Here is a 21123-nt window from a genome sequence, read left to right as displayed (position 1 = left end):
TGAAAAGTAAGATATTTTGAAGTTTGAGAGCACTTCCATATGCATAGAGTTTGCATCAGGTTTTGAGCAAGCACAAGGTCTTTGCGTTTGGTCTCATTCATTCTTGCCACAATTCTGTAGCTTTTCCCTGAATGGAGGACGTCTTCTGCATGTGGAGTGACATCTTTAGGTTTGAAGACCTATTCATCTGTCCCAGGAAACAAGTCTTGATGTACAAACTCTATGATATTTCAGAAATGACTGAAATTACTGAAGCTAAATTAGTGACAAATGCTGTTCAGGTGTATTGGGAACTCTGGAATGCAGCAAAAGTAGTTTGTGAAGTGATGCAGAGATGTTTTTAGTCAATTAGTTATATACTTTATTGGTTAAACCTGCATTTCTCCTGTTCACCCAATGGTGCTCAAGAATCAGATGGCAGTTTGTTTCAAATGGTTTGGCTCTTCATAAGGGGAATTTTGTAAACAACAAAAGTGAATTCGATGGGGATACAAACTGTTCTCTTGATTTGTCCTCTTGTTAAAGAGAACTTATATTATATACAAAATTTCCCTGAAGAAGGACCAGTTGACTCAGAACACATTGGATTTGTTTCTTGATGAATGAAATTTCTCTACATTTCTTTACAAAATATTTCCTTCAATTTATGCTTCTTTTGGGACCTTCCCTCTTGATGGGGGTCTGTATTTCTGCTCACCACCTTTGTCAAGTCAAGGGTGATGACAGGATCCTTAACCTTCTCTGTCTTGGAGCTGGGATGGTGGATGTTTCGTTGACTGGTGTGACTTTTTTGTTAATCATGGACGGGCAAGCCACGACATAGCTGTAAGAAGTTACTTGCGGATAAACTAAAAAAAAAAATTGCACAAATTTGTGTCCCTGCCATGCTTAACTAAAATATTGAGTTGTCAGTAAAATGACATCTCCATCTGCCTCGCTGCCGAGCTCTGTTTGATTAGGCCAAAGCTATAGGAAATACGTTCACAACTGGGTGTGCTGTGATGCCATCTCTGACAATTAGCCTGTTGTGTTGCTTTCTTAGATTTCTGCCTCTAACAAAAGCACAGCTAAAAGGCAGTAAGATTAATTTATGTGTCGTTCCATGCTGTATTCACAATAGGAAGCGTTGTGGTTGAGTAAGAACATTCATGTTGTGCATCTTAAGGGTTGAGGGATGGAAGGAAGTGGTCCTTTTCTTAGAATCTAAGAGTTTGAAGGGATCCTGTATCTGATCATTCACTTGCTTTTCTTTTTTCCCTGCCACCTGATTACTTTCCTTATTTTCTTTTTCCTCCCCACTTTATCTCCACATCATTTCTGCCCTCCCTGATCCCTGACCTCAGTACTACTAATCTTTTCTTCATCTCATGAACATCCTGTCTGTCTCTTGCTTCAACTTGCCTTCGCTTGGCCCAGCCCTTGAGTTCTTGTTCTTCCCTCACTCTCAGGTCCATGCTTGTCATCTCTGGAATTTAACTCTCATTTCATATTTTGCATAGTACTAATTTGCACAGATTCCAAAAACTTCAATATTCTAATACCCCTGTTGTATGTAGGTCCCTAGATCTGAGCATTCTCTCAACAGAAGGCCAGTTCTTGCACCATTTAATTTTAATTGGGATCAAATACCATAAGGTTAACACTTAAAACCCTTTTTCTTTATATTTGCACAGAGTGAAATGGTTCTATTTGCAGCTAGCATCCATGCATTGTTATTAATGAGCTTATGAAATGGAAATAAAACACCACATTGTACTGAAGTTTCTGTTCTAGCATCCCTCCCCGCAAAAGTCTCATACATTATGTTATCTTGTTGTGGAATAATATCTGCTATAATTGCAATACCAGTCCACTGAGGCTTCTCAAAACAAGCATTTGGATGAGGTTACTGGCCTAGTAATTTGTAACCATAATGTTCCTGATGCTTTCTAACTATGATAGAGAGGTCTTTGGTAGTAATAGCAGTAGCATTTCCAGTTGCAGCAACTGAAAATTTTAAATGCTCAGTTCAGTCAGCAGCCAAACTATGATTCAGGAAGCTTAACAGTGGTTGATGTGAATCTGACTTGACACACCATGGTTTGCAATTCGCCAGCAAATGGAAACTGGAAAGTACATTGTGCTGTTCACTGTTAAACTGTGTTCTAAGACATCCTCTTGGTTTGTGCAGAGTAACTAGTCCTTGTCTTTTGCTTGACCCTCATCTGCACCCCAGAAAACCCCAGAAACCTTCATGGTGTGATGAAGTTCTATGGTAGATGTTGAGGGAGTTAAAACGTTAACAGGGAAAGGAATCCTTGGTGTAGCTTAAAACTATTACTTTTTAAGACATCTACCATTCTGCATTTTTCAGTTCATAGAGGTATCAACCATCAGTTCATGAAAGGATGAGAGATATTTTTAAGCAAGTCAAAATTATAGACACTGTCCTTTTACAGTTTCCTAATTTGGAGGGTGGTAGTGCTTTGGGAATATTTGCAATTGTTGTTCAGCAGACAGCTTTGGCACATGTTCTGTGAAACTTAGTGCTAGAGAAACCATGGCTTGTGAGAACAGCTCTGCAAGATCAGTTTTGGTGCTGAATGGTAGTTCTGACTCACAACTCACAAATTAAAACACAGCCTCAAACTTGCAGTAGAACAAAATGTATTGAAATAATAATAGAAAATTAATGAGAACGCGTTATAATCCATGGATTTGCCTTAAGTCTTTTAATTGTTAGGAAACTATTTCCACCTACTATGGAATTGTAGTACTGATTGGATAAAATGCTTAAACTGTGCTGATTCCAAATTTTGTTGTTGCAATACTGCAATTCTTTTGGGAAGGAGCCTTTCTCTCTTCCATTAGAGAGATGATTCTGAAACCTGTTTCTTCTCTCCACCACACATTTTATCTTCTAGAACTGAAGTTGTAATTTGAGGTGTTAGTTACATCATCTTTGTAGGTGAACTCCCTAGCTACTTCTGCTGCTGCTATATGAATAAACAAAGAGAGGTTCATGAGTAGTTCAGTTGTTGAGAACTTTACATTTGCCTTGTTCGTTTTGTTTACTGTTATGGCCAAGATTGTATTGCTATTGGTTCACTGCTGTTTTTCAAAGTCCAAAGCAGCTCCATCATCTTACTTGGTTAATGATGGAAGAATGCAAGGTAGCTCTGAACCTGCCAGCAAAACCTACATTAAAAAGGATAGTGCAGATGAGTTTCTGTGTTACTGATTCTTTTTTCCCAATCAGCAATAACAGGTTAGAATCTACTTCCCCGTGTGTGTTCCTGCTTTATTACAAGGGAGCAAGTGAGTTTATTGCTGAGAACCACAGAATTTTTATTTAGTTCAATATTTCCTTTCTCTCCCCTCTGTCCTCAGTATTCTAATCTAAGGGTGTCACTAGATAGAACAGAACACATACTTCAGAGAACAAGCCACAGTTCTGAGAGGTCTTGAAGTTCAAATTCTTGAACTGGTCAGCCAGGATTTGCAAACATTGTCCAGCTTCCAGTGACAAGTGCTTCAGTTATAACCATAGGAAGGGCTCTGTTCTCACTTTGCTTTTGTGTGCACCTATATATTGCAAGGGCACAGTTCTTCCCATGAGAACGAAAAAGGAGAACAGTGGTGTATTGGTCTTGCTGAGTTCACTCTGTTACCATACTCACAAAGTGGGGTCATTGTTCAGTTCACAGTCTTGGTTTTCAAAACCGAACTTTTTCTCTAGGAAACTGACTTGCGCAGCAATTTTCAAATGGAGCTAACCTCAAGCTGAGAACTCATGAAAATGCCCCAACGATTGCTGGAGGAATTAGGGCAGCTAAGACTTACTAGTTCTTAAGTCAGCTTTTTATTGTTAGTATGGAGACATCTTTTGAGTTTGAAGAGGGGCGGTTGTGACAGGTGTTGCTTCATGGATTTATTTTGGTAAGCCATAGAGGTAAGTGGGCAACAGTGAACTTTATATGGTGACTGTTTCAATGATACAGAGATTAACTGCTCCAAGTTAATCCCTAGGATTAATCCCAAGGAGTGAGAATGAGGTGATGATGGCTGGCTAAGTAAGGTGAGAAGTGTTTGTGCGGAGGTTTTGATTCTGATGATCAGATCACCTATGAGTACCGAATGCATGCCTGGAGTATGTAGGAGATTGCTGGTGTCTGCTTAACTGATGTAGTGAAAATCCTATTTCAAAGTACAACTCTTTTGCCTTTCTATGCTTTGATGATCTTGGGGATGGTTGTTTAATGGGCAGGGTTATCTGTGACAACTCTCCTGCAAGAAAAGTTACAAAGTTTGTGGCCATTTAGTTTTGGGAAAAGCATAAAAAGGGAGGACATGATAAGAGGTGCATAAAATTATATAGTGTTGAGAAAGCAGATAGAGACATTTCACACCCACCTTCCCACCCCCCACACCATAATACTGTACAGTGGTGCCTCGCAAGACGAAATTAATTCGTTCTGCGAGTGTTTTCATTCTACGAGTTTTTTCGTCTTGCGAAGCACCAGTGTGTATTGACGGTTTCCCATAGGAATGCATTGGCGGTTTTTTTTAAAAAAGGCGCAAGACGTTTCCTCTTGCGAAGCAAGCCCATAGGGAAATCCGTCTTGCGAAGCAACTCAGAAAACGAAAAACTCTTTCGTCTTGTGAGTTTTTCGTCTTGCGAGGTATCACTGTACTAGACTCTGGGACCATCCCAGTGAAACTGAAAGGGGTCAGGATAGACAAAAAGTATTTCTTTGCACAGTGCATAGTAATTTGTTACCCCAAGATGCCCCTGACTTGTATGGTCTGAAAGGGATTCAGAGTGAAAGGGTAAGGTTACCAGGAATTATATGCTACCCTCTTTACCCTTTGCCTAGTACCTGTGTTTATAGAAATAAGTGTTTTATTTTGTGTGAAATTTCACATGATATTGACAAACATCAGGGGTCTCTCTTCCTGCCTGTTATATGACGCAGGCATTGTGAAATTGTATTGCCAGAGAGAGTAGCCTGGAGTCTCATTTCTCTCTTCCTTGTTTTTCTCCTTTAACTCTCCTCAGATCGCTTTTGATAACTTCAAGCCAAATACCTCTCCATTCTCGTATTTCACTTAACTTGATTGCAATTCAAAGGAATAAACCAGCTGCTTTCTTGTTTTGCCCTTTTCCCAAGTGAGTGAAGCAAATTAGCAAATTACACCTTTGCAGCTTCAATGCTACAATTTTGTTTTCAAACATTGAGGTGAAATATTCAGATAAGCACCAGCAAAGTACTGAACTCATCTAGAGCTACTGTCTCTAGAAACATAACGAAAAGCTAAAGTTCTCGGGAGGAAGGGTGGGATTTAAATTTAATAAAATTCAGGAACGCTATGGATTGCCTTCAGCAATTTTTGTTGACAGGGTAGACTTCTCAGTATTGAAATTGGATGACTTAATTGTAACAGACATGCCATTGCTCCGCTCTGCGAGTGGAGGCCACTGTGGGTGATGCCAAGGCCTACCCTCTGCAGGCCACCGCAAACCCTTCTTCCTCCTTGCTCTGGCCACTCTAGCAGGAAGAAGCGGGGAACCCCATGGCACTGAAGCAAGCAAGCAGGGAGAGAGAGGGCATGGTGGGGGGAAACCAGGTCTTGGCATAAGGGTATCACTGCAAAGAGGAAGAAGAGGAAGAACAAGGACAGGGCGGCTGGGGGGGGGGGCTCTCCATTGCCCAGGCACCCAGGGATGGCGGGGGCAGCCCGGCTGCCAGCCTATGGATGGGAGACGTGAGTAAGGGAAGGGTGAATGGGCTGCGGCAGAGGAATTGCCAAGCAAGAACATTTGCCAAGTGAGACCATGTGCAGCTGATATTTGAACTTGGGTATCCTCTTTACCCATCTCCCTTATTAGACCATATTTGTTTACCTGAGCGTGGTAGCAAGGTAAATAAGTCACAAAAGATAGTAGCTGCACATTTTGCACTAGTCTGCTAGGAGTTCAGTGGCCTACGTTTCCACATTAGCTATGATGAATAAGCCTCTTCTCTGCAGTCAGCAAGGATGCACAGGCAAGTAAAAAAACGATTACTTTCTGTCAAGCTGACTGGTGGCGGAAGGGCAGAGTGATTTGCCCCCACTCTGCCAGCTCCATGCAAGTTGTGGTGGAAGAGACTTTCTTCCTTTAACTAGCACAGAAGCGAAGTGAGCTTTCAGAGGACAGTTGGAGTGATCTTTCCCTTCCCCACCAGCTCAATCCCCTGTATGGAATTCCTGGTCGCCTATGGCCACCAGGTGAGTTGTTGAATTCAAGGCTGAGGTAACTTACTTCATGTGGAATCACCAGTGCTTTGCTTTTGAGGATTATTATGGGGCAGCAGGCAGGTGGCAAGCAAGCAAGCAAGCAACAAAATGGAAAATGAGGTTTAGTGTAAATAAGGGGCTAGTCAGCCGTAATGCTAAACGATGGTTTAGCGTTACAAGCTTCTGACTGGCACACACTCTTCTTCAACTTTCTTACTCTTCACAAGTAGAAACCATAAAGTTGGCTCTTACAAGCCATAGTTTTTCAGACCATGCGGAAATTTGGTGCCAGACCACAAGCATGACAACTTCAACTGTAGTTAGGATTGGTTGAGAGTATTCTACTTTCACCTGCCATTTCCCCATTGCTACACTAATAGAGCGGTTCATATCCTAACTATAAAGGTAAAGGTACCCCTGCCCTTGACAGACTCTAGGGTTGTGTGCTCATCTCACTCTAGAGGCCGAGAGCCAGCGCTGTCCGCAGACACTTCCGGGTCACGTGGCCAGCGTGACAAGCTGCATCTGGCGAGCCAGCGCAGCACATGGAAACGCCGTTTACCTTCCCGCCAGTAAGTGGTCCCTATTTATCTACTTGCACTTTGACGTGCTTTCGAACTGCTAGGTTGACAGGCGCTGGGACCGAGCAACGGGAGCGCACCCCACCGCGGGGATTCGAACCGCCGACCTTTTGATCGGCAAGTCCTAGGCACTGAGGCTTTTACCCACAGCGCCACCCGCGTCCTAACTATATGGTGCTTTAATAATAATAATAATAATAATAATAATAATAATAATAATAAATACCCACCTCAGGTCCCTTGAGGCATCCAAAGGCCAAATTTAATAGACTTCCAAAGGGCAGGAGCCAAGGGTGCAGCCAATGAGAACAACTATTTTTATTACCTTGCTTTGTTTGTATATGATGTGTGAAAGCCACTTATTGACTAGCTGCTGTTCACTGGCCATTTAGCTTGCAGGGAGCTATTGGCTAGATTTTAGCTGTGATCTGAAGCTTCCTTACTTGGGAGAAGACCTACTGAGCTCAAAGGGACCTCTTATTCATTGTGTGTAAGAGTGGGCATTGTTTTGCATCCTGGCTTAGGTGGTGTTCTGCCCCTTTATTCTAAGGGTGGAGTGTACAGAAGGCAGATCTGCATGACTTTCGCTAGATACGACAAAGTTCTCAAATGCCCACTCATTTTTTAATAGGGACAGTTAAAAGGCTCCTGTCTTCCCAAATCAGTTGGCTGAAATGAAGAAAGCACGGGGAAAGTGCTGTGAGCTCAGTTCTGGGATTGAAAACAAATTCCTGGGCTAAGGATGTGCTCAGAAGCATCCTGTGAATTGTCTAACTTTGGTTGGTGGACCTTGGGATTCCAGCGACAAGTGGATCCCACAAGCCCGAATTTCACCCAGCTGTATTCTCAGGCCCCCTGTATTATATAGTCTGTTCTCTTCTCCCAGGCTTTTAATCCCATCTGTCTTTACAGTCAGTCAGTATTTTTCACAGAAAATGTAACACATTTGCTTAGGAATTTCAGGTTTGATTGGTGGTATTGGAGTAATGTTACGAGATACTCACTGGTCTCCATAGCTTGTTGGTTGGCATCTTGTCTTGGGAGACAATGGAGGAATGTGCCTTTGGGGGTGAAGTCAAATCTTTAGAGATACACAGCGCCTGCTGTGGCTGAAGAGACTGATATGGGAGAGACATGTTGAGTTGCAGGTGGGGCAGAGGAAGGTGTCAGGTTGTGCTGAAGCAGGCGTACCATGGCATTTCTGCGCTCCTCCCAGCGGTCATTCCTCCTCTGGTCACTGCTATGGATACAGGACCTGACTGATTATCTTCAGGCACTGTGGTTGTCTGAAAGCGATTTCTACATGGCACAGTTGATGTTGCCAGCCTTCATGCAATGTTTGATGACCCCTTTGTAACACAGAAAAAGGGACGCGGGTGGCGCTGTGGGTAAAAGCCTCAGTGCCTAGGACTTGCCGATCGAAAGGTCAGCGGTTCGAATCCCCGCAGTGGGGTGCGCTCCCGTCGCTCTGTCCCAGCGCCTGCCAACCTAGCAGTTCAAAAGCACATCAAAGTGCAAGTAGATAAATAGGGACCGCTTACTGGCGGGAAGGTAAGCTGCGTTTCCGTGTGCTGCTCTGGTTCGCCAGATGCAGCTTGTCACGCTGGCCACGTGGCCCGGAAGTGTCTCCGGACAGTGCTGGCCCCCGGCCTCTTAAGTGAGATGGGCGCACAACCCTAGAGTCTGTCAAGACTGGCCCGTACGGGCAGGGGTACCTTTTGTAACACAGAGTTGGTCTGCCTGAAGCCAGCTCCCGATAGAACACCGTCTTTGAGGATCCTGCCATTTCCCATTCTGTGGACATCAGCAAGCTGACATAGATGTCACTAAGACAGGAATGCGAACATGCTGGAAATGTGGACTTGGGAGAGCACAACTCTATTTGAGACGCTGTCCTGCCATGTGAAGCCTCAAATCTGTCTAACACAGCGCATGTGGAAGGCTTTGATCCTGGCAGGTTGCCCATAAAGCAGTGAGCTCAACACACAAGCATGTTAGACCTTCATCTTGGTATTGATCATGATCATCGCATTCACCCTTTTGGAGACGCAAGCTCTCAGTTTCTGTCATCTTGGGAGTAGCAATTGCTGTTTGATAACAGGGGGAACATCTAGTACTTTTGATGAGATCTATAACCAAGGCTGTTTCAGCACTAAGCACCAAATCACACTATTGTGTTGTTGCATCATTGGCTGGTTTGGTTTCAGTTCTTCTGCTGGGTAATCCGTTGATAAGCTGTTAAGACGCTGAGCCTTTTAAGACCCAGGTAAAAGGCCACACATGTAATATCCTTGACAATACCTTGTCTAAATGTAGCCTAGTAGAAACTGGAAAAATCAACACCTTCATTACCCATGTCCCCAAAACCTCAAATTGACCTCTTGATTCCTGACCTTGTCCAGGTTTCTTCTAAAAATAATAATAATTCTAAAATAAAAGCTGCTTTCTGCTGAGTCAGACTGTTGGCATGCCCAGCCCAGGATCATTGGCTCTGAGTGGGAGCAGAGGAATATGTTTTCCAGAATACTTTAAACTTGAGTTTCTGGGAATCAAGGCCTGGGGCATCTTACCGCTGACGTATGGCTTCCTCACCAGCTGGCCTTCAGAGGTACCCAAGGCTCCTCTGCGAATATTACCTAAAGTTCTCTGGCTTCATCCAGCTCTACATGTCTGTACATCTTGTTACTTTCAGGGTCTTTCAGATCTACGCAACAAACATAGGAACAGCAGATGTGTTGACAAATAAGGGGGTGCTTCGTTTCTGAATTCTCTTTCTGGTGCATTTTACAACCTTGTTATATGACAGGGGTGTTACCATGTTTGTGTGATGTTGCTTCACGCGGAATTATCCAACACACTATAAGAATATGATGGTGGAAATAAAGGAACATTGTGTGCTTACACTATCTGAAAATACAATATGCTTACTAACACCTTATATAATTACGATAATAATTTATTATTTATACCCCGCCCATCTGGCTTGGTTTCCCCAGCCACTCTGGGCAGCTTCCAACTGAATATTAAAAACAATACAGCAGCAGACATGAAAAACTTCCCTAAACAGGGCCGCCTTCTGTTGTCTTTTAAAAGTTGTTGTCTTGACATCTGCTGGAAGGGCATTCCACAGGGCGGGCGCCACCACCAATTAGGCCCTCTTCCTGGTTCCCTGTAACCTCACTTCTTGCAGCGAGGGAACCGCCAGGAGGCCCTCGGCGCTGGACCTCAGTGTCCAGGCTGGACGATGGGGGTAGAGACACTCCTTCAGGTATACAGGACCGAGGCCATTTAGGGCTTTAAAGGTCAGCACCAACACTTTGAATTGTGCTCAGAAACATACTGTAGTGTGCTATGGTGTTTTGTTTTTGTTTTAAAGTGGAGGGAGTGGGAAATATACTTCTCCTCCCACCTGTGTTTGACTTGGCAGTTGTGCACATGGCAAAGCACAAATAATTTCAACTATAGCTGTTCTGCCAAACTGTTGTCTCTGTCATCTCTCATACAGCCCAGCTTGTTAGTGGTTTCATAGGTAATCAGCATGTGTTGTGAAGGAGAGTATGTGGATGATGCCATCTGCTTCCTGGTCTTTGCTACCTGCTATCTTAATCAATTGGGACGTGGGTGGCGCTGTGGGTAAAAGCCTCAGTGCCTAGGACTTGCCGATCGAAAGGTCGGCGGTTCGAATCCCCGCGGCGGGGTGCGCTCCCGTCGCTCGGTCCCAGCGCCTGCCAACCTAGCAGTTCGAAAGCACTCTCGGGTGCAAGTAGATAAATAGGGACCGCTTACCAGCGGGAAGGTAAACGGCGTTTCCGTGTGCTGCGCTGGCTCACCAGAGCAGCTTCGTCACGCTGGCCACGTGACCCGGAAGTGTCTCCGGATAGCGCTGGCCCCCGGCCTCTTAACCTAGAGTCTGTCAAGACTGGCCCATACGGGCAGGGGTACCTTTACCTTTACCTATCTTAATCAATTACTGGCAGTGAGCCACTGAGCAGTGTTCTTCAGATGTTGGCACCCAAGGGGTCTCCTCCTGGAATCCTTGGCATTCTCTTCAAGGCTTTGTCTTTGTCTCCTTTGTCTTTGCTTTTCCTCCTCTTTCTGGTTGGCATTTCAATGCCATTTCTGTTACAATTGGTGGCAAATACACTGCATTCAAGGCTGAAGACTATGGTGATCACAAGAGTCAGATGGCACAGCTATTTTCTGAGGTTGAGCTTATGGGAAAGTTCAGTGTTTCAACTGACCTGCTTAGCAATCAAGGGTTAGTTTCTCCATGTTGCCTTTGCTGATGTCAGGTGAACTAGACCAGCCCAGGTAATGCCCTACCTCCTCCTGGGTTTGTTGGCAGCCCAATCGAACAGGCAGACACAGCTCCTCCCAAGTTGTTGTTGCCGTTAGACCTGCCGCACACACCAAAGGTCCCAGGATTACTTACAGAAATCATGTGTTTTCCCATTTCGGGAATCATAAATCCAGAAGGCCACTGAGGAAAAAATGGAAAATAATTCTGAGAAGGGCTGTAAGAGAGATCTGGAAGAAAAACCAAGGAAAGAAAGGTTGCAAAATCAGAATAAGTTTAGAAAACTTGACAAATCCAGGTATCTTATGTGTGGTTTGAGTCCTGTGTCTGAGCACCACTGTCCGTTGTAAGCCACTGGAGCTTGTACCTACAATGTAGTATACAGATGTTTGATTCATGTGCCATTTTCTGTGAAAGAGAGGGTTTTGCCGAGACATAAAAGGTTTTTATGTCATGCATGAGAGTTCCCTGCAGAAGTGCTCTTTGTCTGTAGTCTTGTGTGCACATTTCTTTGCGCATGTGTCTCACTGAACAGAGTGGGCCTTCCTTCTGAGTAAACATGCACATGCTTCTCTCCCTTCCAGAATTCTGTTTTGCATGCCGTGCCTTTTCTGAAGTGCCACCCATGGTGGACGCTGATGAAACTGCCCTAATACATTCCGGGATGGCAGTTAGCTGATGGACAGCTGAGAATGACCTTGACTGACAGACTGCGGGAGAAGATATCACGGGCGTTCTACAACCACGGGCTGCTGTGTGCTTCCTGCCCCATTCCTATCATCCTTTTCACCGGCCTCTGTGTCCTGGCCTGCTGGTAAAGTCTCTCTTCCGCAGTATCCATCGTGTGTGTGTTCCTTGTCTTCAAGCGGACCACGTGGTTGTGCATTTTCATTTCGAAAACGCTGTGAAAGTATTGAGGAGAGGCCCAGGAGGAAACAGTTGTGTTTCTGCAAAGAACACCCAGACGGGCCAAGTTTAGATACCTTTGACTAAATGCACCAATACAGTGGTACCTCAGGTTACATATGCTTCAGGTTACATATGCTTCTGGTTACAGACTCCACTAACCCAGAAATATTACCTCGGGTTAAGAACTTTGCTTCAGGATCAGAACAGAAATCGTGCAGCAGTGGCAGCGGGAGGCCCCATTAGCTAAAGTGGTGCTTCAGGTTAAGAACAGTTTCAGGTTAAGAACAAACCTCCAGAACAAATTAAGTACTTAACCCGAGGTACCACTGTACTTGTGGTTTGGGGTTAGCAGATCTTGTGAGAGGTGCCGAATTGCAGTAGTGGGCTAAAATGCCTGACATGAAAGGGCTTTTCTTTCATTGCTGTGTAGGCTTGGCTGCTTAGCAAGGCTCTGAAGCTGTGTGGGATGTACTCCCGTTTCCATTAACTTTCAAAGAGGAAGAAATATTTTATTCTGTCCAAACTTTTTCCTGCTCTCTTTGTCTCCTTTAGCCCTGGAGTGCCTTTGCAATGCCGGACTAGGTAGTCATGTGGCTGGCAGTGTTATAGCAACGGTGTCTTGCTGCTATGAAACATTTGGCATGAGTGTAAGAAGGTATTGGTCACTAATAAACAGAACTGTGACCTTGCCATAGGACTTGGCAGCAACAGAAAACATCATGTTCTCTTTCATGTGGAAAACCGCTGCAAGAGAAGCGACACAGAAGAGATGCAGCCAGAATTAATTTTCTTTTAAAAGAAAGTCTGTTTTCTCAAACTGGTTTGCCTATTAAAATTTCGGCCATAGCTATTTCTGCTGTTGCAGTCTGAAGGAATTATTTGAGGGGAAGGAATTTGAGGGTGGGTGGGGAGTGTGTTCTCAGTGTCTGTATTCTCTGTATTTTAAATCATACAGAGCAATACTGTGTTCTGTTTAAAAAAGGCCTTGGCAATTTTCGCTAGTTCACAGTTGAAGGAAATGTTGGAAGTGCAGAGGCAGCTTAAGGTCAGAGGAAAATTTTATATCTGTGAGAGTTGTGTGACAATGGGACGTGGCTGCCTTGAAGTGGAATCGGTTTGCTTTGAGGCCTCAGCAATGTTGTTGCCTGCAAAAGCTCATGCTGCTTTTAAAAAATGTGCAGGTCTTTTAAAGCACCACATGCCTTCTGCGCATGACTTCTCTTCTGGCATTTGTCATGGATGTTCAGTTTCAGGGTGGGAGAAAGGACGTAAAGTCTTTGCCCATTTTTTTTCCCCCCCATCGCTTGGGCTTGCCTAAAATTGTTCCGCTGCCTGTTTTCTGCCTTGCAGCTACCCACTGCTGAAACTCCCATTGCCCGGCACTGGACCTGTTGAATACACCACCCCTGTGAAGGACTACGCGCAGCCTCCAGCCTACCCCACCCACCAGCAAGGAGAGCCGAACGAGAGGCCTGACTGGGTACTGTTACTATTGCTACTACCAGTGTGTGCAACGAGCACGCATGAAATGGAGAGGAGGAGCCTGGTAGCATTTGGGGTGGCTTAGCTCAGAGAAAACACAGGCAAAGTGGCGTAGCGTGGGGGGTGCAGGGGGGGCCGGCCGCACCGGGCGCAACATCTGGGGGGAGGGCGCACTCGCACTCACAGCTCTCTGCCCCTACCTGGCTCTCTCTCTCTCTCTTACTGCAGTGCTGGCTGTGCGAATCCGATCCGAGCCGCCGGGTCGCCGCCCACTGTGGAGGGGAGGGTGCCAGGCTTGCGGTGCGGTGCGGAGAGAGAGCGAGGGACTATCTGGGGGAGGGACAGTGCAGCGGGGGGGGGGGGCGCAAATTACTTGCCTTGCCCCGGGTTAGGGGGCGCAAATTACTTGCCTTGCCCCGGGTGCTGACAACCCACGGTACGCCACTGGGCAGAGAAAACACAGGCACCATTTTTATATTTTTATCAGTACAGTGGTGCCTCGCAAGACGAAAAGAATCCGTTCCGGGAGTCTTTTCGTCTTGCGGTTTTTTCGTCTTGCGAAGCAAGCCCATTGACGGAGTAGCGCTATTAGCGATTTAAGGGCTAAAAACGGCTTTTTAAGGGGTGGGGGATTAGCGGTTTTGCTGCTAAAATGCTTTTAGCAGCTTAGCGATTCAAAATAAGGGGTTTTGGAGCAAAAAAAAAATAATCAAAATTTTTCGTCATTTTTTGTCTTGCGAAGCAAGCCCATAGGGAAATTCGTCCTGCGAAGCGCCTCTGCAAACTGAAAACCCTTTCGTCTTGCGGGTTTTCCGTCTTGCGAGGCATTCGTCTTGCGGGGCACCACTGTATTGCCTTTCATTAACTTTCATATTCCTAAGGCCCAGAATAGCTCTGAAGCATGTGTTCTTGCCTTGGGCTTCTGTTCCACCCTTGCAGCAAAAGAGCTGCCGCACGAAGAGGCTTGGATACAGTTAGCTAAACAAATGGCACATGGGGAAAGGAGCTGGTGGAAGAGTACTTTGCTGCAACTTTGGTCTCCTGTCATAAAGTTGTCTCATCTCATTTTCTCCCTCCCAGTACACAGGCGCTCCTGTCGCCTACATTCAGCAGGTCCTGGTGAAAGCCACTGTCTCTCCATGGCCCAAGACATTCCTGGCTGTTGATGTGTTTCGGTCCCCGCTCTCCCGTGTCTTCCAGCTGGTGGAGGAAATCAGAAACCATGCCCTTCAAGACGGGTAGGTGGACCTCAATTATTCGTTTGTTTGTTATTAAATTTATATGCCACCTTTATCAGAGGATCAGAGAGCGGTTTATAGTATTTTTATTACAGTATTACAGGCTTTTCCCCTTTGCAAAAGAAGCTGCACAACCGTGAGCTGATCCTCAAAAAATGGGGCTTTCCCCCTTTCCTCCTCTAAAAACTAGGTGCGTCTTATGGTCAGGTGCGCCTTATGGAGCGAAAAATACTGTATGTGAGGAGCTTCTTCATGCTGGTAGAACATATAATATTGGATCCAGAACTGGGCAGCCTGAGACTTGCTGGCGTTTCAGAGGGATCTCTTGACCTTTGTATTTGTGGAGAGTTTCTCTTGTTCAGAGGCTTTACTCCCTTATCCTGGCTCTCTTTCCCAGGCGGTTAATCTGATGCCAACTGATTCACCATCTCTTCAAAATACTCGAACTGTAAATTATATAAACTAAACCTAGTCTTCACGGTCTGCTACAGAACCCAAGTTGTTATCCTAATATGCTCTTGATTACGTTGGTCGGTTGTGCTGGCGCAGGGAGCCAGCATTCCTACTGTATACGAAGTATCTTTATCTTGTGAACAACCCTGAGATCTTCAGATGAAGGGCAGTAGATAAGTGTAATAAATAATAGTAATGATAATAATAATAATAATAAAAAGCAATAAATATGAACGTTCTTTGACTCAGAGCTCCAAGAGCCTTGATTCTGTTTGCACCTTCTGTTCCTGACTTTGTCTGCGGTATATGGAGATATTTGAAACCATGTATCTTAGCTTCTGTATGGTCAATCCACGTATCCTGTATTTGTGCTGGATGCAAAACTTGGATTTGGATTGCTGATTCCTTCCCCTTGTTTTGGGTAGACCTACCTGCTTTTGAAGCTGTTAACTGACCATGAGTCCCTTGGTGGCAGCTTTTCTTGTCTGCAGAGCAGAGTTGCAAGGAATAAGAACAGTGAGAGGTGGAAGAGGTGGAGTACCCAACGTAAGGGCTGGGAGCTTGAGGACAATGTAGATAGTACAGTGGTACCTCGCTTCAGGTTACATACACTTCAGGTTACAGACTCCGCTAACCCAGCAATAGTACCTTGGGTTAAGAATGTTGCTTCAGGATGAGAACAGAAATTGTGCTCTGGTGGCACGTCAGCAGCAGCAGACCCCATTAGCTAAAGTGGTGCTTCAGGTTAAGAACAGTTTCAGGTTAAGAACGGACCTCCGGAATGAATTAAGTACTTAACCCGAGGTACCACTGTGTAATGCAGAAGTGATGGTGGCATGGTAACAGCAGGAGAAGAGGAAAAATGACTGGCTAAGGTGTTTTGGAATGACCATAGAAAGGGAATATCTCTGAAAGGAAAACTACCAGAGCTCAGACCATAATTTTTAACAGTAGAGCATATAAATATAAAATAACCATACGCATAAGAGAGCTCACAGGCAATTTGCCACTTCAAAGAGCTGATGGATACTTGCAAAAATGAGTTTCATATCTGTGGCCGTTTTCTGAATCACTGGGATGAATAATCAGTGGAATTGCAGTGTCCCTTTCTGCTTTGTGTATTTGTGGCTACTGTTGATCTGCTGAAATTCTTGGCTTTTCTCTCTCTCTCTCCCCCCTTTCAGCTCCAGAATCAAAAGTCTGGAAGAAATCTGCCTTCAGGTAACAGATCTCCTGCCCAATTTAAAGAAGCTTCGAGGCTTGCTTCCTGAACATGGCTGCCTGCTGCTGTCCCCAGGAAACTTCTGGCAGAATGACCAGGAACTCTTCAGTGCTGACCCGGATGTCATCAGGACGATCCACCAGCATGAACCAAAGACATTACAGACATCGGCTACCCCCAAAGGTATGAGATCTTGCATGAGAAGAGATTAGCAGAGGAATTACTTGTGGAACATCCAGTGGGCCCGACTCATGTCTCCCCTGACAACCAGCTTAGCAAGGCCACATGTGGTGGTCCTGTGAAAAGGCGAAGGGTTTTGGGGAAATGATAGGATAATAAATTGAAAAGGATGTTTAAACTGACAATCCCTAAAAAAGCCAAAGCCTTTTCACTAGGAATAATGTGACAACAGGCAGTTGGAACTTAATATGCACAGAAGTGGAATGAAAGATCACCAACCAAGGAGGAACTGCTTCTAAAACTGATGGACTATGCTGAAATGGCGAAATTGTTAAGAGGACATAATGATGAAACGTTTAAGGAAGAATGGAGATCAAGTCAAACTATCACCCATACATGAAATCACAGGCAGGATTCGAAGTATAAACAGTGGATTATTGAAAGAACCAATGATTTGGGGTTTAGGCAGCAAAAACATACATAATACAGTGGAACCTCTACTCACGTACGGAATCAGTTCCAGAGGTCCGTTTGTGAGTCGATCCGGGTCGCTGGTAGAAGCGCTGTTCTGTGCGTGCGCATTCGGTGGCGGTGCCGTTCTGCGCATGTGCAGATGGCAGAAGCCGCTTCTGTGTGTGCGTGAATCGCGGCAAACCCAGTACAGTGGTGCCCCGCAAGACGAATGCCTCGCAAGACGGAAAACCCGCTAGACGAAAGGGTTTTCCGTTTTGGAGGTGCTTCGCAGGACGAATTTCCTATGGGCTTCCTTCGCAAGACGAAAATGTCTTGCGATTCCTGGGGGGTTTTTTCCGCTCCCCACCCCCTTTTTCTAAGGCACTAAGCTGCTAATAGCCTTTTAACAGCTAATCCGCTAATCCCTTAAGCCTTTAATAGCCGCTAATAGCCGCTAAACCGCTAATAGCGCTAATCCGCTAATGGGCTTGCTTCGCAAGACGAAAAAACCACTAGACGAAGAGACTCACGGAACGGATTATTTTCGTCTTGCGAGGCACCACTGTATTTACTTCTGGGTTTGCTGCTGCCGCGAGTCAAATTGTTTGCGAGTAGGGGCGGTGGTAAGTCAGGGTTCTACTGTATAGGACAACGAATAAAAAGGAGGTATCTTTGGAGAATTAATGAAGAAAACTACATGGAAAACAACAACAACACCATAGTGAAATTGAATTGGTTTGCCCTCAGCTTTCTTACATAATGGTATCCAGCTTGTCCTTGATCAGGTGTTGGGAGGCTGGCCTGAATATTGGAGAACAGCTGTTCTGCCGTGTCAGAGCCAGGAAGAGAGTTTTGACATCAACTGAAAGGAGAGCATTTTTGGATCTGACCAAAAGCTGATCCACAGTAGCCAACCAGATGCCCATGGAAAGCTGATCAGCAGGACGTGAGGGCGACCACCCTCCCCTGTTGCGGTTATTCCCCAGCACCTGGTATTCAAAGACATGATGCCTCTGACCTTGGAGGTAGCATGATACAAATCTTTTAAGTTGTCTGTCATAAGGAACATGCTACAGCTCCGAAAGGTAAAGGTAAAAGTACCCCTGCCTGTACGGGCCAGTCGTGTCCGACTCTAGGGTTGCGTGCTCATCTCGCTCTAGAGGCCATGAGCCAGCGCTGTCCGAAGACACTTCCGGGTCACGTGGCCAGCGTGACGAAGCTGGTCCGGCGAACCGGCACCAGAGCAGCACACGGAAACACCGTTTACCTTCCCGCTATAAAGCGGTACCTATTTATCTACTCGCACTTAGGGGTGCTTTCGAACTGCTAGGTGGGCAGGAGCTGGGACCGAATGACGGGAGCTCACCCCGCCGCGGGGATTCGAACCGCCGACCATGCGATCGGCAAGTCCTAGGCGCTGAGGTTTTACCCACAGCGCCACCCACGTCCCACGTACCTTTCCCAGCTCTGTTGTACTGTAACTTTTTCGAGATGTGGCAAGCGGAGCAGCGTGTGATAGTCTTCATTAAGCTTGGGGAGCCTCATTTGCTTCCCGGTTGTGCGACATTGAAAGCTCACAATGCGTCCCTCTTCTTTCCGCAGACCTGCTGTTCGGAGTCCCAGGGAAGTACAGCGGGGTGAACCTATATAACCGGAAGCGAGTGGTAACCTACACCATTACCCTGGGTCTTCAGCGCTATGATTCCAGGTATTTCGCAATTTCATCCAGAAGATGATGAAACAGTCGCCTACAGCTTTGGAGAATGCTTCTCCCTTATTCCATGTGTTTTTCATACTCCAGGACTGTTATTTCGTTTTCTCAAGGCTGCCTTTAGCATGTTTTCCTAACAGGGATTGTTAAATCCATGTCGTTTTCTCCCCTGAATGATTGCATGTCACGTTAACATCTCTTTTGTTAACGTTAACTCCATACACTGGCAAAGCCTTTATGCAAAACCTTCCTTTGCCTATGCAAATACTGAGGTGCAATTGAGAACCAGTGGATTAGCATAGTAGCTGTGGTTGTGAAACACCGAGCCTCTTACGGCTGCTACACAGGTTACAAAAACAGGGCAGCTTTGCTATGTGCCCTGCAACTTATGTGAAAGCTGGTTTTTCTCTTTAAGACAATGAGCACTGCATGCATGTGTCAGGAGTGCTCTGATGGTGTTTCCTGCTTGGCAGGGGGTTGGACTCGATGGCCCTTGTGGTCTCTTCCAACTCTATGATTCTATGTGCTTTGTCGGAGCTGTGAGTTGCCCTTGTGCTTTCCGTGGCAGGTTCCTTGCCAGCCTCCGCTCCCGCCTCAAGGCGCTGCACCCCAGCCCCAACTGCACCCTGCGGGAAGAGCACATCACCCACGTCCACTTCAAGGAAGAGATAGGCATCGCCGAACTCATTCCCCTTGTGACCACCTACATCATCCTGTTTGCCTACATCTACTTCTCTACCCGTAAGTGTGAAGGGCAGATCAGGGCATTGCGAGGAGGAGGGCTCAAGGGACCATGTGTGCTGCCCCCCACCCCTGGTTTTAACGCAGCAATAGAGAGGCGCAGAGCCTTTAGAGTTGGGTCTCTGAGCAGACTGACTTTGCTGGGGGAAAAGGGTAATAAATGCAGCACCCTTTATTTAATAGCCAGAGCAGTACTGTGGTACCTCGGGTTACATACACTTCAGGTTACATATGCTTCAGGCTACAGACTCCGCTAACCCAGAAATAGTGCCTCGGGTTAAGAACTTTGCTTCAGGATAAGAACAGAAATCGGGCTCTGGCGGTGCGGCAGCAGCGGGAGGCCCCGTTAGCTCAAGTGGCGCTTCAGGTTAAGAACAGTTTCAGGTTAAGAACGGACCTCCGGAACAAATTAAGTACGTAACCAGAGGTACCACTGTACTTGGTATTGTGTGTGTGAGACAGAGATGCTTTCTGGAACCTTAAGAAAAAGAAACACTGTTTTGGGATAGATGGCATTTCTTCTTGTCCCATCCTTCAAGGTGCTACTTTTGCACGCCTTGGTGCGAACCTCATTTTAGAGCGATGGATTGTGTTGTGCGTTGAGAGAGACATGCAGACCCGCTTGCGCATTTGCACATCGATCTGTGGATGGCACCTTTTCTGCCTTTCCCGTGGCCTGGTTAGCGAATGCGTCTCTCCTGCCTCCACGGCTTAGTTTCTGTGTCTTACTTTCATCCGACGGTTGTAGAGGCTTTGCTTTCTCTCCCTCAGGGAAGATTGACATGGTGAAATCAAAATGGGGCTTGGCTCTGGCTGCGGTTGTGACGGTCCTGAGTTCTCTGCTCATGTCGGTTGGATTGTGCACACTCTTCGGCCTGACACCTACGCTCAATGGAGGGTAAGCATCTAAATTAATCTAACTGGCAGAAGCTGGTTAATATGGTTGCAAAAGAGCTGCTGCTCTCCTTTAGTTCCTCCCTAAAGCTGCCGTATTAATGACCTCCTTTCCAAGCAATGACTCATGCCTGCCTGAGCAAACTGTATTATCCTTCTGCTGAGATGAGCTCCGTTAGGTGGATACCTAAAAAAGCACAGTATGAGTACAACAAATTCATTTGCAAACATCTTCATCTACACCAAACATGGATCAGAACTGGGATTTTACCTGTGTCTTTCTGGCAGGTGGATCAGCTCAGAGGTGGGGACATTATTAGAACAAACACACCCCAATGCCTATCAGATTATCTTTAGATTAAGAGACGGGTCATAAATTGATAGAAGCACCTGTTCTAACTGGTTTTGCCAGAAAATGTCCCAGTAGAAACCAGTGGTTCCACTGGCTCTCTCCAAAACAACCATAATCTTTGGAAGCGACAGAATAATCTCTTGTAACAAGGTAGCTCTCCGGTATAAATCCAGATGTTTTAAACCTTGTGTGCTTGACAAAAATTGCATCCTGTATAAATATTTCCCTACAGGCCAGAGCTAGCTTTTATGCAGACACAGGACAACCTGATCTTGTAGATCACGGAACTTTAATATCAAATACAATATATTACCAGGGATATAATTCCTTCAGCAAACTGTTGAATGTGGAT

At 45.6% G+C, this 21123-nt stretch overlaps 1 protein-coding gene across 2 annotated transcripts in view; it reads left to right on the top strand.

The window, feature by feature from the left end:
* SCAP (SREBF chaperone) overlaps positions 1-21123 on the top strand; it is a 60834-nt gene that overhangs the window by 5908 nt on the left and 33803 nt on the right. The window contains exons 1-8 of one of the 2 annotated variants that reach the window (XM_083406088.1): positions 3730-3918; positions 11721-11950; positions 13396-13525; positions 14608-14765; positions 16403-16623; positions 18676-18781; positions 19353-19525; positions 20297-20423. In XM_083406088.1, the coding sequence (XP_083262214.1) occupies positions 11829-11950; positions 13396-13525; positions 14608-14765; positions 16403-16623; positions 18676-18781; positions 19353-19525; positions 20297-20423 (1037 nt within the window). In that variant the 5' untranslated portion in view covers positions 3730-3918; positions 11721-11828. Of the gene's footprint in view, positions 1-3729; positions 3919-11720; positions 11951-13395; positions 13526-14607; positions 14766-16402; positions 16624-18675; positions 18782-19352; positions 19526-20296; positions 20424-21123 lie in introns of those variants that run through there. The other variant, XM_083406087.1, reaches the window with a different exon arrangement.

The sequence above is a fragment of the Podarcis tiliguerta genome, assembly GCF_965153285.1.
Source record: "Podarcis tiliguerta genome assembly, chromosome: 12".
NCBI lineage: Eukaryota > Metazoa > Chordata > Lepidosauria > Squamata > Lacertidae > Podarcis > Podarcis tiliguerta.
Note: the sequence above shows the minus strand (reverse complement) of the source record. Positions and strands in the feature narration are given on the sequence as shown.